Genomic DNA, 26,750 nt, shown 5'->3' with positions numbered 1-26,750 from the left:
CTTAGTGTTTTGTAAGTGAACAGTCAGATAGAAGAGGCAACCATATTGTCCCTGAAACAGGGCCAGTGCCAAAGAGCGTTGTCTCCAGGCCTGACAGCATGATTTGGGGAAGACATCTTCACCCTTCTGGGACAGTGGCCACCCACCTGCCACTTCATCCTCTAACATAGGCTGGAGTCTGTTCCTTCTGCAGGTAGAGGTGACACTTTAAATACCTCCACCCCCCCCAAAAAAAGTACCACGTTATTTTAAATCTACCCTTAGGTGTGTGTGGTGTTCGAATTAGATCCATCAGGGCTTCTGACATGACTGGACTAGAGTCCGAACTCCTTGCGGGCAGGAACTGAGTCTTCTCATCTCTGTAAATCACCATTCCTGATGCCGTGGGGGGCGCAGCCGGAGCCCAGCAGCCCTTAACTCTTTCATGCATATGAAAGATGGATACTGTGAGATGAGGAAGGGGCCACCAAAGATACACCTCACTTCCTAATTTTGCTTTGCCTTGTTTTCAAGTGCTGCACTCGCATAATGTTGGGTTAGTCCAGCAGTTCAAGAGGGGTCATTCTGGTTGCATGAACGCTACAGGCTCTGGGTAGTTACAATATTTGTTATCTGTTAGCACCTAAGGGACCCACCACGTGCATGTAAATACAAGGTACCAGAGGAGGCTGAAGCTTGGTCTGGGGTCCCTTTAGTCCTGAAATCACGTGCTTACCCAGTGGAAACGGGAGTGGGGAGGGGCCTACATGTATATAGATGCTTACGCTCTGTCTCTAAGTCTCAGGTTGGAGTGACTGAAGGGGTAAGTTGACCACACAGCAACAAGGATGAGGTTGAGACCGAACCCACGTTCTCACAGGAGAGCTAAGCTCCAAGGGCGAGAGAGGGCTGTTAGCAGTGGTTCTCAGCCTCTTCGTTCTCATCCCAAGCAGATCAGCTGGGTCTCTGGGCTGTAAGCTCTTTCCTTAGAAAGCAGTTCAGCCGTTTCTGGAATGTGCCCCTCCTCATACCTGCATCACTCGTCAAAGCATTCCTGAGAGAAGTTTTGGTAAATACAACTTTCTTCCCTCAATTGCATTGCAACCCCCAAGGGTTGGCGCCCAGGGCAGAGCTCAGCCAAGCCACCCCTGGTCTGACTTTGATTCTGACGCAGCTGCACACAACACGCGAGAGCAGGCTGAGGTCTAGGAAGCAAAACCTCGGATCGGCTGCTTGAGAAGTTGTCCAGGCTTTTGAAGAGCAAGCTGTGTAGGGGGCTGCGAGGGGTGAGTTAGCACGCGGGACAGGATGGAATTTCAAATGCAGAATCTTTATGAAAGTAAATATCAAGGAAGATCTGAAGAGAAGTAAACAAGGAAAGAAAAATAAAAATAGTGAGGCAATGTCCGCGTTAGAAAGGCTGGGATGCGCCAGCATTTCAGTGACTTAGCATGATGCCAATTTCCTTCTCATGGGTGCCGCCTCTAGGTGGCTTTTCTCCGTCATGTGCTTATCTCTGACACACCACCTGAGGTCTCCATGGCAAGAGGAAAGAGCACCGCGGATTCTGAAGAAGGTTTTTAAAGGCCAGGCTGGGAGTGTCCTACAGCACTGTGGCCTTGTCCTGTTGGCCAGAACCCAGCCTAACTGCAAGAGAAGCAGGACTGATAGGAAGAGGATGATGAGATGGAATTGGATGAACGCATATCATTGTCTCTGCAACAATCCGCCCTTCTGATCACCTCAGAACAATTCCCTTCTCCTCCATAGAACATATTCAGCCCCTTCCTGAAGGATTCCCCCCCGCACGACAGAGCCATCAGTCTGGGGTCTTTGGCAGAGACCCCATCAAGTCAGAGGTGCTTCCTCTTGATCTAGAGACCCATGAACTAAAGAGCCATGCACTTGGCTGAGGGACCGGGGCGGGGAAGGGGCAGGGCAAGTGCAAGGAAAACGCTCCCGTTCGGCATGGGGAAGGGTGGTGGGACACAGCGGTCACTGCTCTGGGGACATTGGGAAACTCCCCCGTGAGACGCAGTGAAGACCTTCCAGCACAGGGTGAGGGGGTCCTTGGCTCGTCCTGGGTCGCGCTGTTTAAGAGGGATCCCTCGGCCATGGGTCTCTGCTCACCGTGCCTGAAATGGGCGCTGAGAGGGGAGTCCTCCTGGGGGGCTGCACAGCCATCTCAGCCAACGTCCTGTTCAAGACCTTGAAGATGGGATGAAAGTGCCCAGCCATCTCAGCCAACGTCCTGTTCAAGACCTTGAAGATGGGATGAAAGTGCCCTTGATGGAAACTGTGTGTGATGGCGTTGGCGTTTAGCACCCCGAAGGCAACAGTAAAATTCATGGGGATGAGAATCGAGGCCCCTAAGTCACCCCCTAATCCACACACACACACAAGGAAGGGTGGTTGAGGCTGACCCAGGAGCCCTGCCCCCCTCCCCCCCCGGGTGAAAGCCCCCAGCTCCGTCCATCGCAGCCAGGGCTCCGTGGGCCCCCCCAGTCCATCTGGCCATGGGCAGCACTACGGCCTCCCTAACTTTCTTCTTGCTGCTTCTCCTTTCTCTGCTTGTCTGAGCTGAACCGCATCCTCCCAAAATTCACACATTGAAGCCCTAACCCCCAGTACCTCAGATTGTGACTGTATTTGGAAATGGAGATTTTAAAGAGGTGATTAGGGTTAAATGAGGTCATGGGGGGGTAACCTAATCCAGTATGACTGGCTCCTTATAGGCACAGGATGTGACCGCACAGAGGAAAGGCCACATGAGGACACAGAGAAGACGACCGTCTGCAGGCCAAGGAGAGGCCTGAGGGGAAACCAGGGCTGCCCATGCCTGGACCTCGGACGTCCAGCCTCCAAGACGTTAAGCCGCCCATTCCATATTATTTTGTTGCGGCAGCTCTAGAAAGTGAATACCCTGGTCTGTCCCATTTCTCAAATTCTTCTTTACGTCCCGTCAGCCTTCTCCCCTCCCCTCCCCACCATTAGTGACACAGCTAAACGGAAAGAAAAGAAAACGGACAAGCTTTGAGGTAAAATTAGAAATACCCTCCTGCCTCTTGTTTTCCTCAGCTACAAGCTGAGTGAGTATGCATAACTCGGAGACGCCGTGACTCTGCACCACCTCCTGTAAAACACCTCCTTCGAAAGCACTGAGATGACCCCCTCTGAATCGTCGTGTTCCATCTCCTATCCTCTTTTGAGACATGTTTTCAAGGTAAATTAATACCATTGCTTAGTTGATTTGAAATATTCATCTTTCAACAGCATTTCCCCCTCCTTTCTCTTGCATTGAAAAATTATGCAGAACAGAATGACTCATGTGATGTGATGGATTAAATTAGCTTTTGTGCATTTCTCTGGGAATTTAAGTCCCACTTCTAACATATTTTCTTCAATAAAATATGTTCAGAGTTCCAAACATTCTATTCACAAGTGAATATTTGGAACATACTCCTTATAAACTGGGACTGTCTAAACATAGTTGAATGAAAGCAGTCATAAATCTTGACAGGTTTTTTTGGCAATAAGCTTTTATCATTATGAGACAAGCAGCTTGACCTAATTATGATAAGAGTAGAAATCTAAGAGGTGGTTGGCATTACAGCTTCACCCTCCCGCCTAGAAAAGTGTACAATGTGTGGGTTACCTCACCAGGCCACGAGCAAAGGCCTGATTATAACCCAAAATAGGCCTAGCCCCTCAGCAGGCTGAACACCTCTGAAACTTCACTGAATAAAAAAATAGAGTATTAATATGGCGCATTCAGTAAATTAACGACTGAATCGGAAGACGAAAAGTTCTGTCCGATTCCCACCTGGCCTCTGCTCCACTTCTGTCTCTGATGCTGCTGGCTGGGCCCCCCTGCCCCTCCACTGGATTTTAGCAAAAAGCAAACTGCCTTATCACACAGCGTGGGCCTGAGCACAGGCCAAATGTGTTCTCAGTTCTGTGTGTAACTCTTTCCCAATATTTTAATAGACGGGAAATCAATAGAGAGAAGCAGAAAGGTCTGCTCTCAAAGCAGCAACACAAAGCATTTGCAACTTGTTGGTGCCTGGGCTCAGAAAAACAGAGACACTGGAGTACACACCGCCTCCGCACAAATCATTCCTTCCCTTCGTCACCATCTTCAAACGTGTGTGCTCCTACTATGCATGAGACGCTGGCTAGGAGCTTCTGTGAGCTGTACAGTTCAGCAAAATAGAACTACTCTCCGTGTTGGGCTGGCATTCCCTGGAATCACTCCCAAAAAGTGATGAAGCAAAGGTACTTATGGCCAAATTTCTGAGAAACTGACTGCTGACTCTGCTTGATGGTCAGGTTTCCATGGCCAAAGCACTCCCAGGAGCACCTGCCCTCTCTCGTCAGCAACATACCCAGGTCCCTCACTCCCAGGGATAGCCCTTGATGACAGGCTGTGTTACCTGGAACACTGGATACTCGAGGGGATGCTGTCACCAAGCTCTCTGGACCTCCTCCCTAATCACATTCTCAGTGATGCTCTAAGACAAACTGAAGAAAAATAGTTTCCCGTACCTATTTCCCTACATGTATATATATTTTTTAAACGATGGAAACCATTTATTAGAAAACAATGGTAAAGTGATAATTGAGTGTTATGTGAGTTTATTTTCCAGGTTCACGTTTTGAGCTAATGACAGTCATCTTGAATTTGCCCAGTTTGGGGAAAGGAGAGACCAGATCTAGTCATGGCTCTGCCATCACTTAACAATCGATGTCAATGACCTTGGGAGTGTCAGAGCCTCTAGAACTGCTGTTGGTCTGTAAGGCAAAAGGATGAAGTTAAGTTATTGCCATGGTCCTTCCTAATTTTTTTACTAGTTATGGAGAGAATGAGCTAAAGAAGCAGTCAGAAATAATGGTGAGATTGCCAACATGGACATCAATTAGGTCACTTTGGAGCACTGGGCTCTGTGTGAAGCTGGGGCAAGAATTTGACAGGCTTGCTGTACATTCAATGAGATTAGATATTGGAGACCTGCTTAGTACAGAGTAAGGACTTAAGTATGAAATGCATCGGCTGAACTGACCCGCAGAAGTCTGACCCGCAGAAGTCACCAGAGACAGTCCGCTGTCTCTGGTTTGGATGGCGGGTTCCTTAATAGTAAATGTAAATGGGTTAATTTAGTGGATGCACTATTTGCTGGGCCAACAGGAAGTTTCAGACCCAAGCCTGCCCTGTAACTTGCTGTGCAGCCTTCTTCACAAAATCACTTCTCCTTCACCAGATGTCAATTTCTAACTAAAACGAGAGCTTAAACTGGTGACTTTGAATCATCTACGGTGCTCTATGAAGCATCAGTGCCGCTGTTTTGATGTCACTTTCTAGGTTTGAGCCTCTGACTTGGTATCAACTAAGGTGGACGGAGAAGGGGCTGGTGAGTATGGTGTTGGCATTTCATCCTCTATTAATGAGACTAAGGCCTTAATCGCAACCGCCTTGAAAATGTCTCACACTGATCCTGAGAAGAACAACGTGAGATTCCACAGTTAACAAGTCCAAGATGTTGGTGAGTGGGAAGAAGACCTTCCTGTACAAAGGGGAGCAGAGTTGAACACTGCGATACTATACTGGATCGTGGTTAGAGTCTGTTGCAAGGTGTGTGTGTAGGGTGGTGGCATTCAGCATCCTGGCAACCCTGGACAAATTGAGCATGGCAGCAGCAGTGTCCTCACGCTCTGGCCAGATGATACTCCAACCCGTGGAGATTTTAGGACAGAAATGACATCGTTGTTCACATGACCTATCTTCAATGACCTGAGACAAGACAGTCTGCCACTGGGACTTGGGCAGCGTGGAGAACACCAGCTCGAGTGGGGACCAAACAGCCTTGTATTAGAAGAAGATGCCATCTAGGATTTTCAAGATGCCATAGGACTTTCAAATCCCAATACTCTGCTACTCTGACACTTGCCAGCCCTGTCACCCTGGGTCAGAACTTACCCTGCCTGGAGTTCCCTTTCTCCCCTGTAATATAGGAGCAAGAGTACCAAACACCTCACAGGACTCTTATGAGGATCAAGTGACACTTCATGTGTGAACTGTGTGAGGCTGGACCCAGAACACAGTGACCCTGAATAAATTTAGCCATTAATATCTCTTTTAGGCTTATTTGATCTTTTTATTTATTTATTTTTAACATCTTTATTGGAGTATAATTGCTTTACAATGGTGTGTTACTTCCTGCTTTATAACAAAGTGAATCAGCTATACATATACATATATCCCCATATCTCCTCCCTTTTGCGTCTCCGTCCCACCCTCCCTATCCCAACCCTCTAGGTGGTCACAAAGTACCAAGCTGATCTCCCTTGCTATGTGGCTGCTTCCCACTAGCTATCTATTTTATGTTTGGTAGTGTATATATGTCCATGCCACTCTCTCACTTTGTCCCAATTTACCCTTCCCCCTCCCTGTGTCCTCAAGTCCATTCTCTATGTCTGTGTCTTTATTCCTGTCCAGCCCCTTGGTTCTTCAGAACCTTTTTTTTTTTTTTTTTAGATTCCATATATATGTGTTAGCATATGGTATATATTTTTCACTTTCTCACTTGCTTCACTCTGTATGACAGACTCTAGGTCCATCTACCACACTACAAATAACTCAATTTCGTTTCTTCTTATGGCTGAGTAATAATCCATTGTTGTGCCACATCTTCTTTAACCATTCATCTGTCAATGGACATTTACATTGCTTCCATGTTCTGGCTATTGTAAATAGAGCTGCAATGAACATTGTGGTACGTGACTCTTTTTGAATTATGATTTTCTCAGGGTATATGCCCAATAGTGGGATTGCTGGGTCGTATAGTTCTATTTTTTGTTTTTTAAGGAACCTCCATACTGTTCTCCATAGTGATTGTATCAGTTTACCTTCCTACCAACAGTGCAAGAGGGTTCCCTTTTCTCCACACCCTCTCCAGCATTTATTGTTTGTAGAATTTTTCATGATGGCCATTCTGACTGGTGTGAGGTGATACCACATTGTGGTTTTTATTTGCATTTCTCTAATGATTAGTGACGTTGAGCAACCTTTCATGTGTTTGTTGGCAATCTGTATATCTTATCTGGAGAAATGTCTATTTAGGTCTTCTGTCCATTCTTGGATTGGGTTTTTTTTGTTGTTGTTATTTTTTTGATATTGAGCTGCATGAGCTGCTTGCAAATTTTGGAGATTAATCCTTTGTCAGTTGCTTCATTTGCAAATATTTTCTCCCATTCAGAGGGTTGTCTTTTCATCTTGTTTATAGTTTTCTTGGCTGTGCAAAAGTTTTTAGGATTCATTAGGTCTCATTGGTTTATTTTTGTTTTTATTTCCATTTCTCTAGGAGGTAGGTCAAAAAGGATCTTTCTGTGATTTATGTCATAGAGTGTTCTGCCTATGTTTTCCTCTAAGAGTTTTATAGTGTCTGGCCTTATATTTAGGTCTTTAATCCATTTTGAGTTTATTTTTGTGTATGGTGTTAGGGAGTATTCTAATTTCATTCTTTTACATGTAGCTGTCCAGTTTTCCCAGCAGCACTTATTGAAGAAGCTGTCTTTTCTCCATTGTGTATTCTTGCCTCCTTTATCAAAGATAAGGTGACCATATGTGTGTGGGTTTATCTCTGGCCTTTCTATCCTGTTCCATTGATCTATATTTCTATTTTTGTGCCATTACCATACTGTCTTGATACTGTAGCTTTGTAATATAGTCTGAAGTCCAGGAGCCTGATTCCTCCAGCCCCATTTTTCTTTCTCAAGATTCCTTTGGCTATTCGGTGTCTTTTGTGTTTCCATACAAATTGTGAATTTTTTTGTTCTACTTCTGTGAAAAATGCCATTGGTAGTTTGATAGGGATTGCATTGAATCTGTAGATTGCTTTTGGTATTATAGTCATTTTTCACAGTGTTGATTCTTCCAATCCAGGAACATGGTATATCTCTCCATCTGTTTGTATCATCTTTAATTATTATCATCAGTGTCTTATAGTTTTCTGCATATAGGTCTTTTGTCTCCTTAGGTAGGTTTATTCCTAGTTATTTTATTCTTTTTGTTGTAGTGGTAAATGGGAGTGTTTCCTGAATTTCTCTTTCAGATTTTTCATCATTAGTGTATAGGAATGCAAGAGATTTCTGTGCATTAATTTTGTATCCTGCTACTTTACCAAATTCATTGATAAGCTCCAGTAGTTTTCTGGTAGCATCTTTCGGATTCTCTATGTATAGTATCATGTCGTCTGCAAACAGTGACAACTTTACTTCTTCTTTTCCAATTTGGATTCCTTTTATTTCTTTTTCTTCTCTTATTTCTATGGCTAAAACTTGCAAAACTATGTTGAATAATAGTGGTGAGAGTGGGCAACCTTGTCCTGTTCCTGATCTTAGAGGAAATGGTTTCAGTTTTTCACCACTGAGAATGATGTTGGCTGTGGGTTTGTCATATATGGCCTTTATTATGTTGAGGTAAGTTCTCTCTATGCCTACTTTCTGGAGAGTTTTTATCATGGGTGGGTGTTGAATTTTGTCAAAAGCTTTTTCTGCATCTATTGAGATGATATGGTTTTTATCCTTCAATTTGTTAATATGGTTTATCACATTGATTGATTTGTGTATATTGATGAATCCTTGCATTCCTGGGATAAACCCCACTTGACCATGGTGTCTGATTCTTTTAATGTGCTCTTGGATTGTGTTTTCTAGTATTTTGTTGAAGATTTTTGCATCTGTGTTCATCAGTGATATTGGCCTGTAGTTTTCTCTGTTTGTGACATCTTTGTCTGGTTTTGGTATCAGGGTGATAGTGGCCTCATAGAATGAGTTTGGGAGTGTTCCTCCCTCTGCTATATTTTGGAAGAGTTTGAGAAGATAGTGTTAGCTTTTGTCTAAATGTTTGATAGAATTTGCCTGTGAAGCCATCTGATCCTGGTCTTTTGTTTGTTGGAAGATTTTTAATCACAGTTTCAATTTCAGTGCTTGTGATTTGTCTGTTTATATTTTCTATTTCTTCCTGGTTCAGTCTCGGAAGGTTGTGCTTTTCTAAGAATTTGTCCATTTCATCCAGGTTGTCTATTTTATTGGCATATAGTTGCTTGTAGTAATCTCTCATGATCCTTTGTACTTCTGCAGTGTCATTTGTTACTTCTCCTTTTTCATTTCTAATTCTGATGATTTGAGTCTTCTCCCTTTTTTTCTTGATGAGTATGGCTAATGGTTTATCAATTTTGTTTATCTTCTCAAAGAACCAGCTTTTAGTTATATTGATCGTTGCTATTGTTTCTTTCATTTCTTTTTCATTTATTTCTGATCTTTATGATTTCTTTCCTTCTGCTAACTTTGGGGGTTTTTTGTTCTTCTTTCTCTAATAGCTTTAGACATAAGGTTAAGTTGTTTATTTGACATGTTTCTTGTTTCTTGAGGTAGGATTGTATTGCTATAAACTTCCCTCTTAGAACTGCTTTTGCTGCATCCCATAGGTTTTGGGTCTTTGTGTTTTCATTTTCACTTGTTTCTAGGTATTTTTTGATTTCCTCTTTGATTTCTTCAGTGATCTCTTGGTTATTCAGTAGTGAATTGTTTACCCTCCATGTGTTTGTATTTTTTACAGATTTTTTCCTGTAAATGATATCTAGTCTCACAGCATTGTGGTCAGAAAAGATACTTGATATGATTTCAGTTTTCTTAAATTTACCAAGGCTTGATTTGTAACCCAAGATGTGATCTATCCTGGAGAATGTTCCATGAGCACTTGGGAAAAATGTGTATTCTGTTGTTTTTGGATGCAATATCTTATAAATATCAATTAAGTCCATCTTGTTTAATGTATCATTTAAGACTTGTGTTTCCTTATTTATTTTCATTTTTGATGATCTGTCCATTGGTGAAAGTGGGGTGTTAAAGTCCCCTACTATGATTGTGTTTCTGTCAATTTCCTCTTTTATGGCTGTTAGCATTTACCTTATGTATTGAGGTGCTCCTATGCTGGGTGCATAAATATTTACAATTGTTATATCTTCATCTTGGATTGACCCCTTGATCATTATGTAGTGTCCTTCTTTGTCTTTTGTAATAGTCTTTAGTTAAAGTCTATTTGGTCTGATATGAGAATTGCTACTCCAGCTTTCTTTGATTTCCTTTTACATGGAATATCTTTTTCCATCCCCTCACTTTCAGTCTGGATGTGTCCCTAAGTCTGAAGTGGGTCTCTTGTAGACAGCATATATATGGGTCTTGTTTTTGTGTACATTCAGCCAGTCTATGTCTTTTGGTTGGAGCTTTTAATCCATTTACATGTAAGGTAATTATCTATATGTATGTTCCTATTACCATTTTTGTAATTGTTTGGGGTTTGTTATTGTAGGTCTTCTCCTCCTCTTGTGCTTCCTGCCTAGAGAAGTTCCTTTAGCATTTGTTGTAAAGCTGGTTTGGTGGTGCTGAATTCTCTTAGCTTTTGCTTGTCTGTAAAGCTTTTAATTTCCCCAACAAATCTGAATGAGATCCTTGCTGGGTAGAGTAATCTTTGTTGTAGATTTTTCCCTTTCATCACTTTAAATATGTCCTGCCACTCTCTTCTGGCTTGCAGCGTTTCTGCTGAAAGATCAGCTGGTAACTTTATGGGATTTCCCTTGTGTTTTATTTGTTGCTTTTCCCTTGCGGCTTTTAATATTTTTTCTTTGTATTTAATTTTTGATAGTTTAATTAATATGTGTCTTAGCATGTTTCTCCTTGGATTTATCCTGTATGGAACTCTATGTACTTCCTGGATTTTATTGACTATTTCCTTTCCCATATTAGGGAAGTTTTCAACTATAATCTCTTCAAATATTTTCCCAGTCCCTTTCTTTTTCTCTTCTTCTTCTGGACCCCTATAATTTGAATGTTGGTACATTTAATGTTGTCCCAGAGGTCTCTAAGACTGTCTTCAATTCTTTTCATTCTTTTTCTTTATTCTGCTCTGTGGTAGTTATTTCCACTATTTTATCTTCCAGGTCACTTATCTGTTCTTCTGCCTCAGTTATTCTGCTATTGATTCCTTCTAGAGAATTTTTAATTTCATTTATTGTGTTGTTCATCATTGTTTGTTTGCTCTTTAGTTCTTCTAGGTCCTTTCCAAGATTTTGGATCATCTTTACTATCATACCCTGAATTCTTTTTCAGATAGACTGCCTATGTCTTCTTCATTTGTTTGGTCTGGTGGCATTTTACACTGCTCCTTCATCTGCTGTGTGTTTCTGTGTCTTCTCATTTTTCTACACTTACTGTGTTTGGGGTCTCCTTTTCACAGGCTGCAGGTTCGTAGTTCCCGTTGTTTTTGGTGTCTGCCCCCAGTGGTTAAGGTTAGTTCAGTGGGTTGTGTAGGCTTCCTGGTGGAGGGGACTGGTGCCTGTGTTCTGGTGGATGAGGCTGGATCTTGTCTTTCTGGTGGTCAGCACCATGTCTGGTGGTGTGTCTTCGGGTGTCTGTGACCTTATTATGATTTTAGGCAGCCTCTCTGCTGATGGGTGGTGTTGTGTTCCTGTCTTGCTAGTTGTTTGGCATAGGGTGTCTAGCACTTCAACCTGCTGCTTATTGAGTGGAGTTGGGTCTTAGTGTTGAGATGGAGATCTCTGGGAGAGCTACTACCATTTGATATTACATGGAGCTGGGAGGTCTCTGGTGGACCAATGTCCTGATCTCAGCTCTCCCACCTCAGAGGCACAGGCCTGACACCCGGCTGAAGCACCAAGACGCTGTCAGCCACACAGCTCAGAAGAAAAGGGAGAAAAAAAGAAAGAAAGAAAAAATAAAATAAAATAAATTTAAAGTTAAAAATTATTAAAAAGTTAAAAAATTAAAAAGTCAAAAAAAAAATCTTCTGAAGAACCTAGGGGCAAGCTAGGAATGAAGATGCAGATGTAGAGAATGGACTTGAGAACATGGGGAGGGGGAAGGGTAAGCTGGGACGAAGTGAGAGAGTGGCATGGACATATATACACTATCAAATGTAAAATAGATAGCTAGTGGGAAGCAGCCGCATAGCACAGGGAGATCAACTCGGTGCTTTGTGACCACCTAGAGGGGTGGGCTAGGGAGGGTGGGAGGGAGACACAAGAGGGCGGGGATATGGGGATATATGTATATGTATAGCTGATTCACTTTGTTATAAAGCAGAAACTAACACAACATTGTAAAGCAATTATACTCCAATAAAGATGTTAAAAAAAGAAAGAAGAAAGCAGCCAAACCACAAAATAAATCCACCAATGATAACAAGCGTTTAAAAACTATACTAAAAAAGGACAGACAGAACCATAGGACAAATGGTAAAAGCAAAGCTACACAGAAGAAATCACACACAGAAGCATACACATACACACTCACAAATAGAGAAAAAGGAAAAAACATATATCTATATATTTTTAAAAAAAGGAAGAGAGCAACCAAATCAATAAACAAATCTACCAATGATAATAAACTCTAAATACTAAACTAAGATAAACATAAAACCAGAAACACATTAGATGCAGAAAGCAAACCCCAAGTCTACAGTTGCTCCCAAAGTCCACTGCCTCAGTTTGGGATGATTCGTTGTCTATTCATGTATTCCACATATGCAGGTACATCAAGTTGATTGTGGAGATTTAATCCGCTGCTCCTGAGGCTGCTGGGAGAGATTTCCCTTTCTCTTCTTTGTTCGCACAGCTCCCGGGGCTCAGTTTTGGATTTGGCCCCACCTCTGCATGTAGGTCGCCGGAGGGTGTCTGTTCTTCGCTCTGACAGGACGGGGGTAAAGGAGCCGGTGATTCGGGGGCTCTGGCTCACTCAGGCCGGGGGGAGGGAGGGGCACGGAGTGCGGGGCGAGCCTGCGGCGGCAGAGACCGGCGTGACGTTGCACCAGCCTGCGGCACGCCGTGCATTCTCCCGGGGAAGCTGTCCCTGGATCCCGGGACCCTGGCAGTGGCGGGCTGCACAGGCTCCCCGGAAGGGGGGTGTGCAGAGTGACCTGTGCTCGCACACAGGCTTTTTGGTGGAGGCAGCAGCAGCCTTAGCGTCTCATGCCCGTCTCTGGGGTCCGCGCTGATCGCCGTGGCTCGCGCCCGCCTCTGGAACTTGTTTGGGCGGTGCTCTGAATCCCCTCTCCTCGCACACCCCGAAACAATTGTCTCTTGCCTCTTCGGCAGCTCCAGATTTTTCCCGGGCTCCCTCCCGTCTAGCCGTGGCGCACTAACCCCCTGCAGGCTGTGTTCACGCCGCGAACCCCAGTCCTCTCCCTGCGCTCTGACGGAAGCCCGAGCCTCAGCTCCCAGCCCCGCCCGCCCCGGTAAGTGAGCAGACAAGCCTCTGGGGCTGGTGAGTGCCGGTCGGCACCCATCCTCTGTGCGGGAATCTCACCGCTTTGCCCCCCGCACCCCTGTTCCTGTGCTCTCCTCCACGGCTCCGAAGCTTCCCCCTCCGCCACCCGCAGTCTCCGCCTGTGAAGGGGCTTCCTAGTGTGTGGAAACCTTTCCTCCTTTATGGCTCCCTCCCACTGGTGCAGGTGCCGTCCCTATCCTTTTGTCTCTGTTTTTTTCTTTTGCCCTACCCAGGTACGTGGGGAGTTTCTTGCCTTTTGGGAGGTCTGAGGTCTTCTGCCAGCGTTCAGTAGGTGTTCTGTAGGAGTTGTTCCACGTGTAGATGTATTTCTGATGTATTTGTGGGGAGGAAGGTGATCTCCATGTCTCACTCCTCTACCATCTGGAAGGTCTCTCCTAGGCTTATTTGACCTTACAACTGGTAACTATATTTTTTTTCTTTAATTTTAGGCCCCTGTTTCAAATAAAGATCTTGGCTAAATGGGATGATTTAGCCTTCAAGAAAGTTCTAAATTAAGGTTGTTTACAAAAAAAATTATATCTGGGTTTTGTTTTGATGTAGTCCCCTCACATGTTTTCTTTTTTAAAGTGAAAAAAAATCTCATATACTAGTGCATTTTTTTAAAGTTAATAAAATTGTAGAACAAACTAGCCTGTGGGATTGCTCTACAACTGGAGTTGGCAAACATTTTCTGTAAAGGCCCAGATAGTAAATATTGTTGGCTCTGCAACCACGTGGTCTTTGTTACAACTACTCAGCTCTGCAACTGCATGGTAAGAGCATCCAGGGGCAAGAGCTCAAATAAAGGGGCATATGCTGTGTCTCAAGAAAACTTCACTTACGGACATGGAAATCCGAGCTTCGTGTGATTTCTATATGTCATGAAAGATTATTCTTCTCTTGATTCTTTTCCAACCAATAATCAATGTAAAAACCACTCTTAGCTTTCAATCTATTCAAAAACAGGACACCTTTGGCCCACAGTGCTATGGACTTGTAACCCCTGCTGTACAAGAATAAAGATGTGGAAAGATGTGTGGACGCATTCAGCAAGTGACAGGCACTTCCCTTTACTCTGCTTCACAGATGGTGCATTTTTTTTTACAGATTGAAGGTTTGTGTCAACCCTGCATCGAACAAGTGTATCGGCGCCATTTTTCCAACGGCATTTTCTCATTTTGTGTCTCTGTGTCACATTTTGGTAATTCTTGCACTTTTCAAACTTTTTCGTTATTATTATATTTGCTATGGTCGATCTGTGATCTTGGATGTTGCTATTGTAATTGTTTTAGAGCATCATGACCCATGTCCATATAAGACAGCAAAGTTAGTAAATGTCGTGTGTGTTCTGACTGCTCTACCTACAGGCTGTTCTCCTCTCTCCCTGTCCTCGGGCCTCCCTATTCTCGAGACACAACAGTATTGAAATTAGGCCAGTTAGTAACCCTACAATGGCCTCTAAGTGTTCAAGTAAAAGGAGGAGTCCCACGTCTCTCATTTTAAATCAAAAGCTAGAAATGATGAAGCTCAGTGAGGAAGGCATGTCCAAGTTGAGATACGCTGGAAGCCAGGCCTCTGGCACCAGTTAGCCAAGATGTAAATGCAAAGGAAAAGTTCTTAAAGGAAATTAAAAGTGCTACTCCCTCGGACTTCCCTGGTGGCCCAGTGGTTAAGAATTCTCCTGCTAATGCAGGCGACACGGGTTTGAGCCCTGGTCTGGGAAGATCCCACATGCTGCGGAGCATCTAAGCCCATGTGCCACAACTACGGGACCTGTGCTCTAGAGCCCGCAAGCCACAACTAGCCCACGTGCAGCAATGAAGACCCCACGCAGCCAAAAATAAATAAATAAATAAATAAATAAAGTGCTGCTCCCGTGAACACAGGAGCAATAAGAGAGTGAAACAGCCTTATTGTTGATATGGAGAAAGTCTCAGGGGTCTGGACAGAAGATCAAATCAGCCACGACATTCCCTTAAGATAAAGCCTAATCCAGAGCAAGGCCCTCTTCAATACTATGAAGGTTGAGAGAGGTAAGGAAGCTGCACAAGAAGTTTGGAGCCAGCAGAGTTTGGTTCATGAGGTTTAAGGGAAGAAGCCGTCTTCATAACATCAAAGTGCAAAGTGAAGCAGCAAGTGCTGATGCAGAAGCTGCAGCAAGTTATCCAGAAGATCTAGCTGAGATATTCATGATGGTGGCTGCACTAAACAACAGATTTTCAATGTAGAAGAAACAGCCCTATATTGGAAGAAGGTGCCATCTACCCTTTCATAGCTGGAGAGGAGAAGTCAATGCCTGGCTTCAAAGCTTCGAAGGACAGGCTGACCCTCTTCTGTTAGGATGATGAGTTCTTTTTATGGATGAGCAAAGAAAGTGGTATCTTGGGATGGAATCTACTCCTGGCGAAGATACTGTGAAGGTTATTGAAGTGACAACAAAGAATTTAGAATACATACACTTAGTTGATATAGCAGTGGCAGGATTTGAGAGGACTGACTCCAATTTTCAAAGAAGTTGAAACCATCAGATGATGATTAGAACTTTTTAGCAATAAAGTATTTTTTAATTAAGGTATGTACATTTTTTTTAGATATAATGCTATTGCACACTTAATAGACTAAAATATAGTGTAAAAACATAACTTTTATATGCACTGGGAAAACAAAAAATTCATGTGACTTGCTTTATTGGGGAGATCTGGAACCAAACCTGCAATATCTCCAAGAGGTGCCTATATAAAATATATTAGGAAAGGAAACCATGTTAGAAATTTAGCTTAAAACAAATTTTCTGTAAAAGAATTTTGTTCATCTTGAGCCACAACTAAATAAGTTTAGTTTTCTTTGTATGAAAAATAACCTATGTAGGAGATAATTCCATGATAATATTATTAATAAATTTAATTATTAATAAATTTAATAAATAACAAGATTTTAAAATCTTTAATGAATTTTATGAAGTGTGCAGGAGATTTTTGAGTGAATAATTATTTTGCTTTTTCTAAGAAATGAATAATGAACAAAATTGTTGCATCTTATCAGTAGGTAAATGCTTTAAACATTCGGAATATTTAAAAATTTAAAACATACAAATTCACACTTTTATTTCTGAAAGATGAATCATTTCAATATTATCAAATGTTATAATATGTTCTTAGTATTTGTAGTACAAGGAAAAAGTTAAATATAATTTACATATAAATACAGAGAACTATCAATAAAAATATTATAGCTGATAACTCCGGCACTTAAAATATTTTAAAAGAAATTATTCTTTTCATAGGTGCATATTTAGTAATATCAGAAAAAAACTGACTTTTATGAAAAAACTTCCAATTAATATGAAATCTAATGATAGACAAGATCATTGAAACCTGACACAGACATTAGAGTTTCCAGCAAAAATAAATTAAAACCTAAAGAGAATATATTAAAACCATCTTTAATGGTCTCAGGACACCGAGATCATCATTTTAAAAACCATGAATACTAGATATAAGGAAAGCTGAAAACATTTTCTTTTTATTAGAAGGCATGATATAATCCTTTAAAATATCCTTTATAATATACATCTACACCCGTAGGGCCCCATATCTGGTCAAAAAGTCATGCAGTTTCACTAAAACGTGAATGTGTACGTTTTGCATAACTGTTGGGTGGCTTTTATAAAAATAAAGCAGTTTCCTTAGGAAAAAAAAGAAATTTTGCCAATTGGAATATCTTCATTCTGGAAAAAAAAAAAAAAAAAGACTTTCCTCTGAAAATAATGAAGTTCAGTCCGTGGCTATATGAACATTCACTGACTTACTGAAATGAAAACAAATAATTGTGCTTCTAGGAACTAGTTTTTTTTTCACTTGCAGGGTCTGAAATAGCTTCTGCAAACCATTAACAAGATGTTAAGATTCACAAGCAAGCACCGGTGAACAGAACTGGACCTGCTGCATCCGTTCTACCACCACTAAACAAGTCTGTCCAAAGGGACTGGTAAATCATGGTGCTCTGCAGTCTTGTAACAGCATCCGGGGTCCTCTTTTCCAAGCATATGTTCACAGATGTTTGAATTTATATCTAAACTCAATATCATTTAATGGTGGTAAAACACCCAGGCCTGCACGGGACTGGTCCAAAGGGGGACATTGAACACAGCTCTCCACAAACTCCAGTTCAAAATAGGAAAGCATCAGAATCAAAAATTGCTTAATTTCCTGGACAGCAAATAATCTTCCAGGACATATAGTTGCTCCTGACCCAAAGGGCATGTAGTAGTACTTTAACTTGAGTCCATTACTATAGAAGGTGCTCCTTGTCTTTCCATTTTCATCAAGATAGCGATCATATTTAAATGTCTGCAATAAAGATACAAAGAAAACAAATGTATAAGCTAGTTTAAAAGGAATTTATCTTTTTCTTAACCTGGAAGTTCCAAAGAGTAATTTTCTTTTTTAATCTAATCTATGAGTAATTTAGCAAATACCCCACCTCGAATCAGAAAGTAATAAGAAACGAGAACTTAAGGAGAACTGGTGGGAAAGGGAAACCTTTATACCTCCTATCCCGCCTGGGCAACTAGCTCCTCTCTCTGTTAGGCAGAATTAGAAAGAAGGATTCAAATCAGGAGCTTAGAGGAGTCAGTATATTAGCCCCTAATTCCCTGGATTTGGGAGCAGGCACTTTTTATTTTATTTTGTTTTGTTTTGTTTTGTTTTTGCGGTACGCGGGCCTCTCACTGTTGTGACCTCTCCCGTTGCGAAGCACAGGCTCCGGACGCGCAGGCTCAGCGGCCATGGCTCACGTGCTCCGCCGCTCCACGGCATGTGGGATCTTCCCGGACCGGGGCACGAACCCGTGTCCCCTGCATCGGCAGGCGGACTCTCAACCACTGCGCCACCAGGGAAGCCCGGGAGCAGGCACTTTTTAAAGAAGAAGAAAGGCAGCAGCTTTATTATCACAACTGCAGACATAATCTAGTAGAGATTATGTGATGACCAATACCAGGGATAAAAATTAAAATTTCAAGCTGTCATCCAAATTCTCCAAATTAGATAAATATTTGACATTAATAAAAGAGACAGTCCCTGTGGTTTCAATGATCAAATGAATTCTGCAATGGTAAATTTCTTCTTTATTTCAATCTGGGTAGACATCACCTGGATACTGAAAAAAAATTTTTTTTTTTTCTGGATTCGGAACTTTGATGAACAGTCACTTACCAAAGGGTCTGGGTAGATTTCTGGGTCTAAATGCATTAACTGCGGATAAAGAGCTATGATGTCATCTTTGCGGATATTATAGGAACTGTCCTGGAGGTGCAAAGTGAAATCCTCCTTAGCAGTCCGGATGTTCAGCGAAGCACTGGAAAGCCTCAGAGACTCCTTGATGATACTGTCTAAAGATTTTAGAAAGAAGAAAGGGGGAGAGGGAAGGGAGAAGGAAGAACAAAGTATTTTTAAAGGCCATGTAATGTAGAGTCTGAAATACTTCTAGCAGCCTATAACACAAACCTAAAGAGACTGTGGGAAGCTGGCCAGATAAAAATTTCTCAAACTTTTTCTGTGCTGTGATCAATGATTCATTGGTGTCTGAATGTATTTTTAATCTGACAGTCTGAGTTAATAATCTTTTGGTAAAGATATGATTTTCTTGGTCATCAATGGGAACTAGACTTTCATAATTTTATGGAAAAATAATCTTATTTCTACAAGACACTAGACATCTAATACAATTGGAAAAAATCAGTAAATCACTTTCATGTGAATTATTCAAAGTTTATCACTTTTGAGATTTAACATACTAACACTTTTACATAGAAATAATTTTCCAGATGTTTAATGCAGCTTCACTTCGGTGTTTACAAGAACCCATTTTTATCATTACACTATCTGATGTTGTGTGAGTATGCCCTGCATTCTGGTAAGGACATAGAGGGGTACAAAGAACATGCTGAGGATAGCTGAAATATATGATGAGAAAGTCTCGCCTGACCTTCCAGTCTCTGTCCTTTTAATTGTCATGCTTTAAGTGCTCCTCACATGACTGTGCATAAAATCATAGCACGTTAGTAATTTATTTCACAAGTGAGAAAATAAGACCCCCAAAAGTGAAATGACATGTCCGTGGTTTCTACGGCAGGGCAGAGTCCCACGTGGAGCTTGTGCTCCTTCTCGTCCCTTCCGCTAAGACACACTGCCCCTGAAAGCATACATTGGTTTATTTCCTCTAGAGAAACATAACAAAAACAAAGAGAAAACTCTTTCTTACTCTAAAAATATGGTACTTTTGTATTTCTATAAAATCCAGAGAAGCAAACATTTTTTCAATGAAATAACCTTCCACCCCACCACCCAACCCATGCAGCTAATTGTGGTTTCATGATGGTACTTTTTCCCCTTTCATTTCATGAAAACGAGTAGCCCATTAACTATAAGATTGCTGGTAAGAGCAGTAACAAATGAGGCAGAGCAGGGCAGCACAGAGCGGAGGTTGAAAGCGCAGAGTCAAGAGCTCCACGTTATTGCTGCCACTGGCTCCACCATCCAATCCCAGGCAGTGACTTAACCTCTCAGTGCCCATTTCCTCACTTGTTATACACAAATATTGAGTTGGCCAAAAAAGTTTGGGTTTTTCCGAACAAGTAAGTAAGTATGCAACAAGTAAGTGCGTGATGTGTACTGACAATTCCTGTTAGGAGGATGCAGTAGATGACATGTAACAACACAGCAAACACACCTAGCACGGGCATGTCATCCAGTTGTATCCGGTTCAAATAAATTGGATTGTCTTCAAATCTAATTTTTTGACCAGCGTTCTCTAGCATTTTATTCACTTCTTCAGTGGCCGCTTTCATTGCCTCCGGGTTCCTATGAAAGGTTAAGAGAAAAGAAAAGATGTACAGAACAGTTTTTTCTCTACCAAAAGGTCTGCAAACAAATAGGCGTTTCCCCTTCTTTTAACCAGGTGGTCAAGATACAAAGAAGGTGGGAAAGGGACATTTCCATTTATTTTTTACTCTATTTTATAGCTGTGTTTTAAGTCCTTGGATGTTAGCAAGAACTGTTGCCTTAAAAGTGTCCCGTGGGCTTCCCTGGTGGCGCAGTGGTTGAGAATCCACTGGCCAATGCAGGGGACACCTGTTCGAGCCCTGGTCCGGGAATATCCCACATGCCGTGGAGCAATTAAACCTGCGAGCCACAACTACTGAGCCCTCATGCTGCAACTACTGAAGCCTGTGTGCCTAGAGCCCGTGCTCCGCAGCAAGAGAAGCCACCGCAATGAGAAGCCGTGCACCGCAACGAAGGGTAGCCCCCCGCTCGCCGCAACTAGAGAAAGCCTGCGCGCAGCAACGAAGACCCAATGCAGCCAAAAATAAATAAATAAAATAAATAAATTTATAAAAAATAAAAGGGTCCTGCTACATAGAAGTAAAACTTTGACCAGACTTTTATAAATAAATGTTTCTAATAAGGATTAAATGGTTAAATTAGTCATATGCATGGCAATTGAGAGAAAATTGCATCCAAGATAACAATTCTAAAGTACTGGCTAAAATGCCAAAGGAAATTTAAATTTACTCTTAACATGCATGTGATTCCATGTAGAACACCTTTTCCATTTATATAATAATTTATTGTTCTAACACTTGACTGGTGAAATGAATGCTACTTCACTTTAGTGCATTGACGTTTACCGGATCGTCAGTGCCTTGGTAATGTAGCCATATAACATGATCACAGTAAACTGAGTCTCAGAAACGCTTGACCGGTAAATCTTTGCGTGCTTATCGTGAAATGTCTACTCTTACCTGTAGGATAGAAAACTGATGTTGTAACCTCACTGTAAATATGTGAATTTATTTCCAGAAAGAGCTTTCTCAAGTAAAAACTTTGGAAGGCATTTAAACTTTGAGAAAGATTAGTAATGGTTTTTTGTATCTGAAATCGTTTAAAATTTTTTTTATATTAAAGACATAAAATTATCAGCCTTCAATGGAACTTTGGCATTCCCAATCCTATGGAATAATAATTTTGTGTCTATGTGACACAATTTTGTGTCTATGTGACACTCAACATCCAACTGAACTGGAATAATTCAATAAACCATTTGAATGTCAAATTCCCAAAAGACTATCACTCTGGGAAGACATCACGTTATGCAAAATATATGTTACAGACAGGGTTTTTTTTAATATACAGTTTTAAAAGGCAAACTCTAGCTAAATCCCATCAATAATAATATATTATGATTCTTATTCATAGCTATCAGAGTTGGTCGAATAGTATGACAGCCATCACTGACAGTGAGAAAACAGTTAATGCACAGATGAGTAAGACATAGGCACTGTTCTTTTCACTGACAGTACGTCAGCAATCACATAAGGATATTTTTACGATTATAAAGACCAAATTCATGGACTTTAAGAGGTGTCATGAAGAACAGCTTGGAGTTAAGAGAAAGGGCTCTGGTGCAGACAGCCTGCATTGACCCTGTACCAGCCCGTTCCTTTCCCTGGAAAGGTCTCTTCTTCTACAAGATGTGTTTACCAGTCACAGCTGTTTTAGGAGGGTTGGATGAGCTGATACACGTTAAACTTTTACAAGGGTAAATACCACATTCTTGATTGACAGTATGAGAAGGTACCGCGTCTTTTTTTTTTTTTTTTTTTTTTAGTTAAAATGGTTGAATTTCTGCTTTCACCTAAAATGAAGAAATGGATAATTTGCTAATTACCTAATCATTTGAAATAAGCTCCAGAAAGTCGCTGGAATGGTGTTTGCTTGCGAGGCCCAGAGGACAGCGAGGAACGACTTGGCTTTCTCCGTGTCGTCCAAGGCGGAGAGCGTGTCATTCAGAAACCTGACCAGTTCCGAGATGTGGTCTCTCTTTCTGAGTTTCTGGAGCCGCAAGCCCTCCGCCAGTTTCTCCCGGGCGTAGTGGCCCGTCTTGAACACGTGAATGGGGAAGCCTGCTACCAGGGCTGGAAAGATTTTGTCAAATTGCTTGAAGTGGTCCAGGTGATTTAGAATGAGTGCTTTTTGTGCATCTTGCCCTGAGAGATCTTTGCCAAAGAGCGTGAAATACCCAGCTTCGAACATCACTCGATAGCAAAAGGCATACATCCCCTCTGACATCCAGGTGGGCGTCTTGGGCTTGGGAACCACCTGGGGTCTCAGGACAAGTTGGAGGTTTTCCATCATGGCTTCTGTGAGGGAATTCAAGGCATCGCCCTGCAGAGTCTTGATGATAGTTTTACTTATGTTGTCGGTGGTATTTCCATCACTGGGGTCAATACGTCTGTGTCCAAACGCCTGACCGTAAATGAAATGTGCGAAAAAAGAAATTAAACCTGACCTAGGACTAGTAAATGTCTGAAACACAGATTAGATGCTTTCATGATTCTCTACTTGTTAAAACAAAAAAAAGGAAAACCCGCCTTCCCACATGCAATTTCATAGCATTTTACAAACGGCCAAATCATGCCCTTCTTTCAAGGCTAAGTGTGAGTCCCAGATTATCAGTGACACTTCCCTCACAATCACTCTGGTCTTCTATTTCTTATTTTTCTTATGCTTCTGCATTTATTTTCACATTAATTTGGTACTAATCGAGAATGTTTTTAATCATTAGTTCTCTTTTATATTCTTTGTAGATGTATCTTAACCAGACTTTAAGCTACTTAGTAGCGGAGACCAGTTCTAATATTTCTTTGCAGAGACTCAATATTGATTAATTTTCTCCTATAAAAGAGCCTCTTAGATCTCATCTAGGTGATGCCAAAATATCTAGTCAATTCCTTAACAAAATTAAACAATTGTGTGGCATGAGTGTGGTAAAACAATTGTTGAACGTTAAGTTTCCAACTTATACTCTGGGTCTTGTGTAGAAATTGTTGACATGAGTGAGTTTGTACCTCTCTTATTCATACCATGCCATCCGGTTCAGTAAAACATTTAATTTTTATTTCACCCTCATAAGCTGATTAAGAAATGACAAAGCTATACCGATTTTGACTTTTTAAATGATTAATACCAAGAGATTATGTCTAATTTGGTTTATTGTGTTTCAAAGAATCTCCACGTAAGGGTAACTCTCTTCAGCATCTCCGGCTTTACATCTGAGTGTGTCAAAACGATTAAATAGATTGACATAGAAAAAGGTAGAAAATAAAAAAGCCTAATGCTATATAAATGCAAACCTGGTTACCTTTGCAGAAGCAGTGAAGTGAAATTTTTTCCAATCAAAGTATTTTCCATGATACAGCACTTTATGGTATAACAAGGGATTGGTGATGAAGTGGACATAGTTTCCCATTAGTTTGCAGGTGAAAACATGACCATGTTTCCTTTGATTTGCTCTGAGGAACTCAAGAGGATTGGCACCAAACTGCAGAGCACAGCCCAGATATGGAATCAACCCATTCTCCAGAGGTGGTTCACCCATTTGCCTGCAAGACACAAAGAGATGGTAAGATGGAAAATTGCACATTGTTCCTTATTTATATTTATTTACATTAAATTTTTTACCGCTGACTTCAAACCTCAAAACACTATAGTTTATTGATACTTTTTTGGTTGGTGGGGCCCTGCTCCTTTACTAAAATAATGAGTTATTAACCTAGTAACATGACATGTTGGTGAAAATGATAGCTAAATCCATCCATCCATCCATGCATGCGTTCGGCAAACACTGAATGTCTAATATGTGATCCTCACTCTTCCCAGTGATAAGGATAAAAGGATCAACCAGGCCAACAAGACTTTCCCTATCAGTGTAGAGATGAAACTACATTCTAGTGTTTATATTTTTTCTAAGCGTCGTTTGCCTAAGTATCTCAAAATGTTTCATCTGATTGTTTTCTCTAAAGATATAGAATCCTGAACGGCAAAAAGGATTGCAGAATTGAAGTTTTCAAAATCTTCATAGTTTAAATATATTATTATTCTGTAATGATAGTTGCAGAGGGGAATCTTTGAGAAATTAGCACATTATAAAGTGAAATTGAGTAAGGTAAGTATTGACATGGTTATTGATTATAATTCAGTGCTCTTTGATGCTATCTTCCATGTTTTTATTTGAGAATATAAACATTTATTTTCCAACATAAACCACTATCCCTCTTGGTAGAATAACATAGCATAAAATAATTCTTTTTATTTTCATAGTTTGCAGATAAGTGGTTTAATTAAACCTAGAAATGACCAGTCCTGGTAGTTAATATTAAAATACCATAAAGGGCAAAAACAAACAAACTAAAAAGCCTGTAAAAGGTAGACAACACAGCAATCCACATGGCTGAAGATATGCTGTGGGTAATTCTGTCTTTGGGGGATTGACAAAGCAGAGAATATTTACATACCCCCCCCCCCGGATACTCTTTGAGGAAATCAGAAGTTAAATAAACCATGGCTCTGTATCTGATTCTGTTTGTATTTCTTGAACCGATTATAAATGATACATACAAATAAAAGGCGTGTCTCATACATTTAACAGTTTCCCAGTTCGCCATGGTTGATGATCACTAATAAGAAAATAGTAATTGAATGATCAATGCAGGCTCTATACACTTTCCCAGCTTAGACTGAGTGTATACAGTGCACAAGAACTAGCTGAAAGAAGAACGTTGAGTCAGAGCATCTATTTAATCCACAAGACAGGAATTGCAGATCCACTTACCACTTCTATCCTTACTAATCCAGACTTTCTCTTTAGATGCACCCATAAACACACACACAGAGATCTCATAAAATTTCTGTCAGTGATGTTTAACAAGTTTGTCCATTTTTACATTACCACTAGTATATGTCAATACTAAAAAGGAAACTTTGCCATTCTATCTTTTGTGAGATATAATAAAAAAGATACTTTCAAAATTTTAAATTAAAAGTTTTTACTTTAAAAAAATTAAGGAAGAAAATGCTAGCGTATGTAAGTACAGAAAACCAACTTTATGGTATAACAGTGAAGGCAAAAGAACATTAAATGAATGAACAAAAATGCAGTTTAAAAGTAAAGCTTTCCTTACCTTCTCCTCGTTCCAAGGAGAAGCCACCAACAACAGCACACCGCTATAACAATCCCCCAGATCAAAGAGACACTCATCATTTTGCAAATCTAATGCAAAACCTCTGAGGAGGAGAGTCTGTGATGAGAAGGGTAAGGGTGTAACAACACAGACTCCAGCTGGACTTTTATATACGGTAAGGTGCTTCACTTGAGGGATCAAAGCAAACAATTAACCATCCTATTAGGAAAAAAAAACAACTGGCCTTGAACTAAGTCCACGGGTATCAGAAGAGGTTCCAAAACAATCAGAAACCTGCAATACTTGATAAGGTGAAGGTCTCTCAAACATATGTTGACTTAACATTCAGACCTGGGAATGACGGCTAATATTACAAATTTAGTATGCTTATAAAGAGAACAAGTAAACCTGTTCAGGAGGAACATACCCAATAAGAGGTAAATATATAAGAGGTAAAATATAATAACTTAAAGAAAAACTTAAAGAAAACTAAGCATAAGTTATCATTAAGCTAATGATTTGATCTTGTTACATTTAAGAAGAAATCAATTTAAATGATTCATGAGAAATACAGCAGTCAAGTTCAAAGGAAAGAGAACTGGGTGAAATGTTTCTGCTGCTTCATGTTTCAGCGCGTTTACAAAATCATAGGTATTTTACTATATATAGTAACATGTTACTTACCTAACATCCTCAAGAAAGTATCCCACGTAAATGCATCTTCCAATTAAACATAGTTTATTTTAAAACATCAAAATTTTATTAACCATTTTATTCTAATTGAAAATATGTTTACTAATTTTTCTAATTGTTAAAGGAATACAACTTCATTTCAAATAATTTAAGACTAACTGAAACCTATCTTGATAGAAAGTCAATTCGTAATTTACCTCCTCAACGACTGCCCACCCAGAGGTAACAACTGTTAACTTTTTGGTATATATCCTTCCAAACTTTATTTCTATACACACTTATATAGTAATTGAGCACCTATTCTGTGCCAAGGACTCTTCAAAGGTATTCTGGCTACAGGTTTTAATAAGATGGACTTATTCCCTGCTCTAATGAAGACACTATTTCAGTAGGTAGACAGATAATAAAATTTAAGACTTATGAATAAAATAAAACAAGGTGTAGAGAGTTACCAGGGAATAAGAGCAACTGCAGGTATGCTGATGTGCTCCTCTGAGATCTGAATGACAAGAGGGGATTGGCCAACTCAAAACCAGAAGGAAGAGAGATTACCAAATGCAAAAGTCCTGAGTTAAGGATGAACTTGTTCTATCTAAGAACCAGAAGGGAGGTAGGATTGGTCAGAGCAGAGTAAATGAGGGGAAACTTGGTTAAGATATAAGACCAGAAGACAGGCAAGAGCTAGGTCATATATAGGGACACCTGACAGTAGGGAGAG

The 26,750-nt window shown here is 40.8% G+C and overlaps 1 protein-coding gene across 2 annotated transcripts; it reads right to left on the bottom strand.

Annotated features, from left to right (window-relative positions):
• Window positions 1-15,855: 15,855 nt before the first annotated feature.
• Window positions 15,856-25,472, bottom strand: CYP7A1 (cytochrome P450 family 7 subfamily A member 1). Of its 2 annotated transcripts, none has more exons than XM_067712272.1 (6): window positions 25,340-25,472; window positions 23,521-23,761; window positions 22,048-22,625; window positions 20,050-20,180; window positions 18,534-18,709; window positions 15,856-17,669 (listed from the first exon to the last, which is right to left on the bottom strand). In XM_067712272.1, the coding sequence occupies exons 1-6, from the start codon at window positions 25,417-25,419 to the stop codon at window positions 17,370-17,372; spliced, it is 1,506 nt and encodes a 501-aa protein (XP_067568373.1). In that variant the 5' UTR covers window positions 25,420-25,472; the 3' UTR covers window positions 15,856-17,369. The 2 variants fall into 2 exon arrangements, with proteins under 2 accessions (XP_067568373.1, XP_067568374.1); XM_067712273.1 differs by lacking the exon at window positions 15,856-17,669 and adding an exon at window positions 17,679-18,233.
• Window positions 25,473-26,750: the final 1,278 nt, after the last annotated feature.

The sequence above is a fragment of the Pseudorca crassidens genome, chromosome 17 (genome assembly GCF_039906515.1).
Source record: "Pseudorca crassidens isolate mPseCra1 chromosome 17, mPseCra1.hap1, whole genome shotgun sequence".
Taxonomy (NCBI): Eukaryota; Metazoa; Chordata; class Mammalia; order Artiodactyla; family Delphinidae; genus Pseudorca; species Pseudorca crassidens.
Note: the sequence above shows the minus strand (reverse complement) of the source record. Positions and strands in the feature narration are given on the sequence as shown.